This window comes from Carassius auratus, unplaced genomic scaffold, assembly GCF_003368295.1.
Source record: "Carassius auratus strain Wakin unplaced genomic scaffold, ASM336829v1 scaf_tig00021008, whole genome shotgun sequence".
NCBI classification, from domain to species: domain Eukaryota; kingdom Metazoa; phylum Chordata; class Actinopteri; order Cypriniformes; family Cyprinidae; genus Carassius; species Carassius auratus.
The window spans coordinates 67,680-80,336 of NW_020525078.1; the positions used below are offsets into that span (position 1 = coordinate 67,680).

At 39.7% G+C, this 12,657-nt stretch overlaps 1 protein-coding gene across 1 annotated transcript in view; it reads left to right on the forward strand.

The window, feature by feature from the left end:
* Positions 1-12,657, forward strand: part of LOC113076698 (polycystin-1-like) — a 71,403-nt gene that overhangs the window by 55,143 nt on the left and 3,603 nt on the right. The window contains exons 32-47 of the mRNA XM_026249379.1: positions 912-1,038; positions 1,218-1,334; positions 2,756-2,805; positions 3,048-3,247; positions 3,370-3,442; positions 4,140-4,255; positions 4,343-4,545; positions 4,711-4,905; positions 5,278-5,417; positions 6,837-6,967; positions 7,721-7,841; positions 8,086-8,211; positions 9,039-9,213; positions 9,324-9,611; positions 11,190-11,324; positions 11,845-12,165. Of these exons, the coding sequence (XP_026105164.1) occupies positions 912-1,038; positions 1,218-1,334; positions 2,756-2,805; positions 3,048-3,247; positions 3,370-3,442; positions 4,140-4,255; positions 4,343-4,545; positions 4,711-4,905; positions 5,278-5,417; positions 6,837-6,967; positions 7,721-7,841; positions 8,086-8,211; positions 9,039-9,213; positions 9,324-9,611; positions 11,190-11,324; positions 11,845-12,165 (2,518 nt within the window). The remainder of the gene's footprint in view (positions 1-911; positions 1,039-1,217; positions 1,335-2,755; positions 2,806-3,047; positions 3,248-3,369; positions 3,443-4,139; positions 4,256-4,342; positions 4,546-4,710; positions 4,906-5,277; positions 5,418-6,836; positions 6,968-7,720; positions 7,842-8,085; positions 8,212-9,038; positions 9,214-9,323; positions 9,612-11,189; positions 11,325-11,844; positions 12,166-12,657) is intronic.

Here is a 12,657-nt window from a genome sequence, read left to right on the forward strand (position 1 = left end):
TTTAGTATAGTACAGTACAGTATCGTATAGTACAGTACAGTATACTACGGTATAGTATAGTACAGTATATTATAGTATAGTACAATATAGTATAGTATATTACAATATAGTATAGTACAGTATAGTATAGTATATTACAGTATAGTATAGTACAGTATAGTACAGTACATTATAGTATAGTACAGTATAGTACAGTATAATATAATATAGTATAGTATAGTATAGTACAGTATAATACAGTACAGTATAGTATAGTATAGTATAGTACAGTACAGTATATTATAGTATAGTACAGTATAGTATAGTACAGTAGAGTATAGTATAGTACAGTACAGTACAGTATATTATAGTATAGTATAGTATAATATAGTATAGTACAGTACAGTATATTATAGTATAGTACAGTATAGTATAGTACAGTATATTATAGTATAGTACAGTAGAGTACAGTATAGTTTAGTACAGTACAGTACAGTATATTTTAATACAGTACAGTATAGTATTGTATAGTACAGTATAATATAGTACAGTACAGTATAGTATAGTGCAGTATAATATAGTACAGTATAGTATAGTACAGTACAGTAAAATATGGTACAGTAAAATATAGTACAGTATAGTATAGTACAGTGCAGTATATATAGTATAGTACAGTACAGTATAGTATAGTATATTACAGTATAATATAGTACAGTACAGTATAGTATATAATAGTATAATATAGTACAGTACAGTATAGTATTGTATATTATAGTACATTATAATACAGTACAGGACAGTATAGTTTAGGAAGTATGGTCTGATGTGCTCGTGATAAAGCAGTGTCATGTGTCTGGTGAAACAGCAGCCATCAATTTCCTGTGCAGTTCTATTGTATTAAGAATATGACTGATGTGTGAGCGTGTGTTTAGCTCTACGCCGGTGTCTGCGCTGGTCTCGGTGAATGCGGAGACGCTGTGGGCGGGGCTTGTGAGCTGTCTGCTGGTCTATCCCCTCTACCTGCTCGTCTTCTGTCTGTTCAGACTCAGCCGCAGTAAGGTGAGACACACACACACACACACACACACATACAGTAGTGGCCTGAATTATTAGAACACTAGTATTTTCACCAGTTAAGAAATGGCTCTGATCATTTGGGCCACCACTGTATGATCATCTAGAGACATGACCACAGCGCAGTGGTAAATGAATGTTGTGTCTCTGTTGATGACGCTCAGGTCTCTGTGGAGCAGCTTCCTCCTCAGGTGGACCAGGAGTCTCTGGAGATCGATGACTTCCTGGATAACTCGCTCACAGGAAGCTCTTTTCTGATGCTGAATGGCATTGCTGGAGAGGTACAGTATGTTCAAATACTGTTGGAGAAGTACTTGAGTGTGATTTCCACAAACAAACCACTGCTTACTAACTGACCAAAACTATTATTTTTATATTAACTTATTTGATTATTTATATGTGATTTTTATTTGTTTTTGAATTGGTTAGAAGTAGATTTATATTTGTTGTTTATATTTATATTTGAAGGTATTTTATAATGCTTAATTAGCTAGTTAGTGTTACTGTTAACAGCCTGCTTAGTACAGTATTTCTGTTCTGCTTCATTTCCCTTTAAGAAAACATTCTGGTAGCATTCTTGTATTTGGTCTTTTATGTATTAATTCATATTTATATTATAAAGTATTATGTTTATATTTATTAATTAATGATTAACTTTTTCTTCATTTTTCTATTTATTTTAAAAGTTTATTTTTATATTTTGCTCTATTTTACATGTATATTTCTATCTGTTCATTAATTTTTCACACATTTCTTAATAAAAAAAAATGTGTGTATGTATACAGTACATTTACTTTAGACTTTACTTTACTTTATACTTTGTCAAACTGTGTCTGAAATTTTTCTTGCATAACAGTATTTATGTTTACAACAACATTTAACATACAATCTACATTGACATTCACTCCAGCAGTACAATTATACATTTCATACAACATTTATACTGATTACACTGATTAATTGGTTTCATTAGACTCATATTGTAGTAAATGATTCTGTTTTGGATTGTTAAAATAGCATTCATTAAAAGCAGCACGTAGTTACAATTATGTATAAATACCTTATTTTACGATCCAAATAATGCATCATTGTTTACCTGTTGACAGCCTCTGTGAGTTTAGGGAGAATACAATATATGCATTTGTATTTATTCTGACAGAGACTCTGAGAGATGTTTTTCTCTCGTACCTTTCATGCGGTGCAAATTGAAATGCGCTTGCCGAATACTTTGTTTGCATGCTCCAATTGATGCACAGAAACACAAAGGCCGAGAGCAACCTTCACGAAGACCTTCTTATCAATATGTTTGTTAGTCATAGCTGATTTGTTTCCATTTTTCTGCGGTGCGGTAGGATGACAGTCTAAATGAAATGGGTTGGAAATGAATGTCTGAGTCTTGAAAGGTGCATTTGTCGTCTTCACAACATTTGAACGTGCTGCAGTTGAGTCTGTCACAGCCGTCACCGAATGTCACATTTACAGGTTTTTAATTGTTTTATTTAAAACATGATGAACCGACTGACGAGAAGCTCCATTTAGATTCCAGGTGTGAACTGAGAGGGGAGCGAATGTGAAGCACAGCAGCATGAGCTGATATATATATCTATATCTATAAACACGTATCCTGAGATGAACTGAGATGAGTGTATTGTGCTCCTGCAGAGGAATGAGCTCACTGCTGTTTCTCTCTCTCTCTCTGCAGACGTACTCAGAGGAGACCAACATTGACCTGCCCACGCCGTCCACTAAGAGGTGAGCATGAGGTCACTGAAGCACAGCTCATTAAACACAGACCTGCAGGACGCAAAACATCCTGTCCATCCGACACACACTGAATGAAAGAGTGAAAAACTAGCCTAACTGAGCCAGAATCAACAAATGACTGAAGTCGATCTGTTGTTACTCCTAACTGAACCTATTAATACTTGTTCTGGTTAGCTGAAATACAGCTGCAATAAAATCAAATATAATATTAAATATAATCTCTGCTGTAGTCTTCAGAGGTGGAGCATTCCTGACTGTGATTGGCCGGATGTGTTGACCGACTCGTCTGTGGAGATGGGGCCGGTGTTCCCGCCTCGGCTCAAGAGAGGTCAGGGCAGCAGACATCTGGGTGTGGACATTCCCTTCAGTCCCGACGAGGAGGACACTGTCTGTGACAACAGCCACAGGAACAAATACTTCTCCTCCTCAGGTGACACACTGGCCTCTTCTTCACTTCTTTATTTTTGGATACTTTGAAGTTAAGTACGTACTTAGTGCATGTGCCGGAAGAGTCGAGCTGGTTGTTGATTGGATGCTGGCTTTGATTGACAGATGAGGATCTAATCAAGCGCATTCTGGCCGATGGACAGCTGCTGTCTCAGACGGACAGTGACATGGGCGATCTGTAAGTCACCGCAGTTTCTCATCTGTACTTCAGACAGTCTAGAAACAGGGCGGTCCTTTGGGCGGAGCAACTGGTGCGGTCACACCTAGTCCCACCCCTTTGAGATTTAAAAAAATACTTCATTAATATTGACTGGGGTAGTAGAGTCCATAAAATTACATTTTCAGATAGAAATAATATAAAGGACATAGAATAATATAAAGCATATATGTGATTGAAATGGCGTCAGATTCATCCTAAATTTGGAGGTTGTTTTTCAGTGTTCATATGTTTTTTCCTTTTTTTTTGTTGTCTTTCATGAATTATGCATCGATCAAATTTCAAGTGCATAAACTCCTCATTAAGAAGTCTGTTTAAACACGTTTTATAGCATATACACTATCGGTCAAAAGGATTTTTTGTGTTTTTGAAAAGTCTCTTATGGCTGCATTTTTTTAATCAAAAGTACCGTAAAACCAGTATATCTTTTTATGCTCAATTATTAATAATGGTGCGTACTATTATTATATGTTGAAAGTTTTTGCTACTTAATTGTTTTGTGGAAAGTGTGATACTTTTTCAGGATTCTTTGATGAGTAGAAAGTTAAAAAGAACATAATTTTTCTGAAATATAAATCATTTATAACATTATGAATGTCTTGCTGTCACTTTTGATCAGTTTAATGCGTCGTGCTTAATGAGAGTTGTTTGTGTTTAGCTCCAGTATTTTCGGTGATAAGACGGAGGTGATTCTACTGCAAAAGATGAATGAACCTGTTCCATGTGGAACATTTAGACGAGACCCTCCCAAAACTGCCTTTACATCACGCACAGGTACAAACACACACACACACTTCTAAAACCACTTCTATCTCAGAAATAGCTGAAGTCTTATGCGATGTGTGTGTATCTCTGTCTCAGTGGTGACAGATGTGTGTAAGCCCAGGCCGTTTCCTCCTCTGTGTGGATTGGCTGCTCTGTGGGCCAGCTGGGCGGGGCTTATCCTGTCCAGCATCCTATCAATGTGGCTGGGGCGGAGTTTCCGCGAGGGCGTGGCTCTGATGTGGCTCATCTCCTGCATGGCCAGTTTCCTGTCATCATTCCTCATTCTCGAACCTCTGAAGGTACGTACATGCACAACAGCAGTCTGCACACCTAAACATAAGCCTAGGCTGGTTTATGCAACAACAACAAATCAGCAGGGATGATGCAAATGACACATTGTGAAATCAGTGTTGTTTTCAATGCAGCTGTGTGGCTGATTCTGCTGTGTGTGTGTGTGTGTTCAGGTGTTGTTGGAGGGGGTGTATTTCTCTCTGGTCGTGGGTCGTCTGAGAGCCGAGGAGCAGGATGTTCTGGTGGACTGTCCGCGTGTGGAGAGAGTGGTTCAGCGGATCCCGCGCGTCAGGCCTCCGCAGGGGTTCGCTCTCTCACAGGCCCGAGAGGAGGCACGCAAGGTCCGCCTGCTGCACACCATGCTGAAGGTACGCCAGTCATTTCAGTGAGCAGTGAATTGAGGCTTCAAAGTTGTCATAACCCTATAGTTTTCCTAGAAGTCCTTTGTTAGCTTCAAAATAGCTTCAACTCCAGCGTTTGCTCCTGTAATAAACCCATTGAGGACGTTTGTCATGGCTGACAGCTGTTATACATACTCTGCTCCATTAACATCACTTTGTGATTGCCAGGTCGTGTTTTACGACTCTCGGACACAAAGGAGAACTCTGATTGGCTGTTGGACCGGAGCGGGCTTCTTCTCATTAGAGTCTCTGAACTGTGATTAATGTGTGTTTCTCTCGGCGTTGACAGAGTCGCTCGTGAATGTGAAGTATAATAGATGATTTGTGTTGGATTGACAGGGTTTCCTGCTCTACATGCTGTTCCTGCTGCTGGTTTTACTGCTCAACTACTCAGACTCGACCAAAGACGCCCATCGCCTACCACTACACACTCAACTGCAGGAGCACTTCCTCACAGAACACTTCACCAACATCAGCAGGTACCACACACACACACACACACACACACTCACTCAATCACTCACTCACACGCATGCATGCGCACACACACACACACACACTCACACTCAGACACATGCACTCACACACACTCACTCACACCTATGCACACACACACACTCACTCAATCACTCACTCACATGCATGCATGCGCACACACACACACACACACACACACACTCACACTCAGACACATGCACTCACACACACTCATTCACACCTATGCACACACACACACTCACTCAATCACTCACTCACACGCATGCATGCGCACACACACACACACACACACACTCACACTCAGACACATGCACTCACACACACTCATTCACACCTATGCACACACACACACTCACTCAATCACTCACTCACACGCATGCATGCGCACACACACACACACACACACACACTCACTCAATCACTCACACGCATGCATGCGCACACACACACACACACACTCACACTCAGACACATGCTCTCACACACACTCACTCACACCTATGCACACACACACACTCACTCAATCACTCACTCACACGCACACACACACACACACACACACACACTCACACTCAGACACATGCACTCACACACACTCACTCACACCTATGCACACACATGCACACACTCACATGCACACTTGCACACAAATACTCACACATACACACACACACTTACACACACTCACACTCACTCACTCACACCTATGCACACACACACACTCACATGCACAATTGCACACAAATACTCACACATACACACACACACACACACACACTCACACACGCATGCACACACACTCACTCAATCACTCACACACTCACACGTATGCACACACATACACACACTCACATACACACACTCACTCACACGCACTTTCACACACATACTCACACATTTACTGACTCACACACACACTCACACGCATGCACACACACTCACTCACTCACACATATGCACACACATACACACACTCACTCATGCACTCACATACACATTTACTGACACACACACACTCACATGCATGCACACACACACACACACACATTCTCACACACACACTCACTCACTCACTCACACACACAGATGTAGCTCTTTGATCATTACACACCTATTGTCCAGCAACAAGCACAGGAGCATGTAGACTAGAGTTTTGTCTTGTTTCTCTTGTTCACCCATCTGTTGGGTCACGCAGTCAGTCTGACAGAAGTGTGTGTGTGTGTGTGTGTGTTGATGTATGAGATCAGACAGAGGGAGGTGAGCTGACAGTGTGTTGATGTAGTGTTTTCGACAGGTGGCTGCTGTTTCACACCATGAGCCTCTCTGAGCGTCACAGCCCGTTTGTAACACACACACACACACACACAATGTCTCTAACTTGTCTGATCCTCTCCCTGCAGTCGTGAAGATGTGTGGGCGTGGCTCGCAGACTCCCTGTTACCACGGTTACTGGACGGACCAGAGCTGATGGAGAAGACGGGCAGCCTGCTGATAGGTCGACCCCGCCTCCGTCAGCTGAGAGCTCGGCCAGGTGCTCCACCATCACATCATTTAATTACAAGATAGATCTTACTGTAATCAGTTACAGTTACTGAGAAAGATGTGCAATTCAATTACAGTTACTTACGAAAATGTTAACCATTACAAAGGGGTTACATCTGAAACATTTTCTCACACAAAGAGATTGGATTAATTTCTTTGCCAAATTGCATTGATTTCTCTAAAACCTGACACACCAATGTTTCAGGAGATTAGGACACATGCTTTTTCAATAACCGTTATATTTCCTATTTGGGTTTATGCATATGCTTTTATTTTTTAAATCGTTTTTTGTTGTTGTTTTTTCATAAAGGCATAACTTTGCAAAAATTTGATTTCAAAAACAGTATCATAGCTATGAATACTATTTCTTGTTCTGATTTGCTAAAGCAGTGCTTTAAAATTAAACTATTATAATCTTAATTCAAGTGATGAAGGATTTGGACATCAGTGTGGAGTACTACTGTCTGTAAGGTTAACCCTGTCTGCTTTAAATGTTTCAAAATGATTAACAAAATTAATAATAATTTACATTTTAAAAAGTAATCAAATGTAATCAGTTGCATGATTAAAGTAATTGAAATATTTATTCAACTAATTACATTTTAAATAGGGTAATTTGTAATCTGTAACCTGTTACATTTCCAAATTAACCTTTCCAACACTGATACAATCTTAGGAAACGAATAATAAAAGCACAAATCACTCATGAACTTTGACCCCCTTCTTTCTTGCTGTCTTCCAGAGTGTCCTGTCATTGGATATTTCCCAGCAGCCTCGTGGTTTGGGTGTGTCCCGGCCGGGTGGGCGGAGTCAGCCTCAGGATTGGTGCAGAACTGGAGTATCAGTACAGCTCAGAGCAGCGGGTGAGAGTCACATGACACATTTGTTTTATTTTTTCAGCCTTACTGGAAATCCCAGGATTCATTACACAGGAGAGTGAGTTGAATCTCTTGGTTTATTGTTCTGGAATACAAGGGTCATATAAACTGGAGGAATGAATCATGCCCCAGGCTGATCTTGAATCATGTCTTCTGGTTCAGAGGTTGTCTTTGTTTTCTCCTGCGCATGTCAGTGAGATTCTCATGCAGGTCTGATGTGTGTGTGCAGTGTGTGGCACTGGGGGCAGGTGTCTGTCTACAGCAGCGAGGGATTCGTGCAGGATCTCAGCAGAACCGTGCAGGACTCCAGAGCTCTGATCAGACAGCTCAACACACACCAGTGGCTCGACCCGCTGTGAGTATCAACTCACACACAGACACTGATATAGAAAGCCTCGGTGAGTGAGGAGATGCTCAACAGAAGAAGGAGGAGGAAGTTGTTATATATTGACTATTTATTGCACACTCATTTGCACCACAAAACAGGAAATTGATCAAATAAAAAAAAAGAACAACAGCTGGCTTCTAAAAGCTGAGCTTAAAATGTATTATCAGTTATCAGTCGTGAAATGATTACCTAATGTAAATAATTTAAAAAAATCATAATTGGTAGATTATCAGATGATTAATTAAATATTTTTGAATAAATTTTTATTATTTTTTTATTAATTAAAAGCATTTTTGATAACCAGATTGATAAGCAAAAAAATGCAGAATCAATCTTTTCATGTATATTTTTTTATATTATATTGTATGTATATGTATTAAAGGTATTTTTTTCGTTTACGCAAGTCATAATCCATTGCTTTATTTAAAGATTAAAATATATAAATATATAATTAAAATAATAGAATATATATATATATATATATATATATATATATATATATATATATATTATTTTAATTATATATTATATTATATATATAATATTTTATATATTATATATATAATTATATATATATATATATATAATTATATACATATATATCTACAAAAAACTTTTTTTGTAAAACATGTTTTATTATATTATATTTTATTTCTTGATTCTTTATTATTGATTTCTCAATTATTGCATGGTACAAATATTACTACAGTATTTTATTTTCCAGTAGTCTACCTGACTGATGGGAACGATACTGAGAACGACTGTCTTCTGATGTTTTGTGTGTTTGTGTTCAGGACCAGGGTTTTATTGGTGGAGTTTCCCCTCTATAACATCAACACCGATCTGCTGGCCGTCTTCACGTTCCTGCTGGAGTTCCCTGTATCTGAGCATGCTCAGTTGAGTCTGGACCTCAAAACCTGCAGCCTCCACACGCTCCGTCAGGGCATGGACCTGCCACTGTTCCTCACGGTAACATCAGCCAATCACTAAACACTTCTGAAAGCTGATCCCACTATTTCAGTTCTTCTTGCTGTCAGAACAGATGCAGATGTTCGTTAAGTTCTTGTTTTCTCTCACAGATCCTCCTCCTGGTCTTCGTGATCTATTTCTCTGTACGTGAGGGCACGGTTGTTTGGAAACAGGGGCGTGGCTATTTCCTGCGTTTGTGGAACATAGCAAGTTTTTGCAGTCTGCTGTTGGCGATTTGTGTCGCCTCGCTCCACCTGAGCCGCTCTGTACTGTCAGCCCACCAATGGGGGTCATTTCTACAACAACGGGACACTTTTAGGGACTTCTTTCCTCTGGCTCAGCAGAACCAGGTTCTGACCCAACTCAGTGCAACTCTGCTCTTCCTGCTGATTCTCAAGGTGAGCACATGGGAATTAAACCCATAACTCTGGCATTGTTAGAAACATGCTCTACATTTGGAGATGCAGAATGCCAAGCCTTATAAATTTATAAAGTGTGTAGCAAAGTCTCTTCTATAATTTTTTCCAAGTGCTTATAAATATGGAATAGTGTGAGATGGTGTACTAGGTGAAGTTCAGAACTGATAGCTACAAGAATGAACCACTGTGCCCTTGAGCAAGGCACTTAACCTCAGGCTATCCTGCTAATTATTTTGTTCGGGACAACTATATGAATGCTAAATGCACATCTGCAAAGTTCTTCTCCTGTACAAATCAGGCCAGACATCACTAAATATTTAAAGGTTCTGTATATAATACTGACAGCTAGCAGTCCTGTCTAAATTCAGAATATTGGAGGGAGTTGTTTCTCCTGCCCTCTCCTACTCAGGCTTGATGCTCATGCAGGTTGCCAGATTGAGCACACGCAAGAAGAACGAGTGCAATTAACAATGAAAGGTGATGAGCCTTACGCTGTACGCTGATGAGTTGATCTGAGTCTTAAAATGCTCATAGAGATTTTCAGATGGATGCTGTAGCTTTTTAGGTTGGTCAGAATCTGAAGTTCATTTGCTGACTTCCATGGCTGCGTGACGGACTGTTTTCCGCCAACTGGCAACCCAGTGTGTCAAAATACTGCTGGGTAAATTGGAAGTAAGTGAAATCACAGAGACCAAAACAAAAACAGACATTCTGACACAATGCATATTTCAAAGTAGAATAACTGCCTGTTGCGTTGTTTCTCATCAAAACAAGTTTTTTTTTTTTTTTAGGGCTGTCATGATAAATCGATCAATGGCAATTCATGGATCGGTTCTGAATGCATCGCAATTCTCTCTGGAATTGATTCTGAGCTTAGTTTTTAACAGCAGATGGCGCTTTGTAGTTTTAACCACACTCTCAAATGCTCATGAAGAAGAGCGCTTGTGCATTCAGTAAACACCTCTCACTGTAAAAACCCTTGTGATTAGCTTTAAACTTTTCAAACTTTATGAATTATAATTGTATGTTCAAGAGTGTGTAAGGACAGTTTGTAGAGAATGGATGTTCCTAATTCATGCAGTACTATCTTATGTTAAAACCTACGCTCAGAATCGATTCAAGAGAGAATCATGACGCATTTGGAAAATCTCAGAATCAATGCAGAAATTCACTATTTGCGATCATACACTGTATAAAAACATGGACGTAGTGTCTGCGACATCACCTGTAGACACTTGAGTGCTTTTGAAGCTCAAAGTGGGCGGAGCTTCAAACACTGCGTGTCACTCCCAGATAATTGAAAACGGGCAAAAAAGCGGGAGCTGGCTGCTGAAACCATGCCAACCTTGTAGCTCAACGCCAGTGTCAGCAGCAGCAATCCACCTGTCACTCAAGTGGCCACACCCTTAGCAATGCATTGATTGATTTCCTCAGCCTTATAGCATTTCTATGCTTTAGTAAAGTCAAAAAAATTTAATAATTCTGCAATAATTAATAATATGAAAATACAAACCGGTGAGACATTATTTAAGACTCCCCTCATGTCTATCTTTTTAGGCATCACACCAGCTGCGTTTCATGAGAGAATGGGGTGTTTTCGGGAGAACGCTAAGGAGATCTTTCTGGGAGCTGCTGACAGTTGCAATCACTCTACTCGTGTTCCTGTTGGCATACTCACACACCGGACACCTGGTTAGTACACACACACACACTGATGCACACCATCTGCAAAATGATTTAAACCACATGGACAGCACATGTCAGACTGTGATTTATCTGAACTGAATGTCTGTCTCTTTTAACTATGTACATAACTGAGTGTACAAGGACCTTGATTCTGCCTGTATTACAAATTTCCTACTCAGGAATGTAAAACTAGGCATGCTGAAGTGACCTTGTGTATAAACTGGGTGTTGTTTTTAGTTGTTTGTTAAGCCAAGCATTACCATTGCTGTTACTCATACATACAGAGGGATTTTTGCAAGCACACAAAACTAATGTATAAACATCAGGCCATAGCTTCTTCCACATTGGTGTCAGATCATGTGGCTTGTTAAGGAGAGTTGTGCTTTTCATTTTTAAAAAAGGTGCAAAATACCGTAAACCAGATATTCTGGATTTAGTCCAGAACAGTATCTATAAAATAAAAAAAATATAAAAAAAAAGGTTTAGCAAAATCTTAAAACAAGCACTATCTTTTTTCCCCCTCTAGCTTTTCCACTCGGTCATGGAGGGCTATGGAACTGTTAGCTCTACCTACTTGAAGTTATTAGGCTCTAATGGGCGTGGACTGTTGTCGTTGCGACCGGACAGTGGCTCCTCCCAATGTACTGCTTCCTGTTTCATCTTCTACATTAGCTTCACTCTCCTACGACTAGTGTTGTTGTGGCTTTTGATCTCCGCATTGCTAAGGAACTATCCTCAGGCGAGGGCAGAACTGTACCGTCCGGCCGTTGACCTGCAGGACTACGAAATGGTGGAGCTGTTCCTGCGACGCCTCAAAATGTGGATGGGGCTCAGCCGTGCTAAAGAGGTCTGTGTTCTTCCATAATATTCAGGATTCCCTGCGCTTTTGTCTAATGAAAGGTGTTACCAATGTAGCATGTCAAGAATTAGGTCTTCTAACATGCATCTGATGTATTTATGAACTCAGCGTAGGTTTATGGAATCACAAGTTGATGTTTTTTATCTGAGGCACTTTTACCAAAATTGAATAGCTCAATTATCCACTGATCCCATTTTCCCTTCCATATATTGATAGTATACTTGTAGAGGGCCTTCATCCCAAGCAAAGTAGAAGTAGAAGTAGAAAAGATTCACCCTGAATCACTAGGTCTTGATAAAGCTGAATCTTAGTAACTTTGGGTTTGGCTAAAGCTCAGGGTGAGTAAATGGTTGCTGGTAAAACTCTCCAAAGAATGAACCATGAGCTCAATTCCATGGGATTGTCTTTATAAAATAATTCAGTAAATTGCTTTGGATAAAAGAGTGCTTGGTTCTTATTGATACTCTAGTGTTGTTGAAT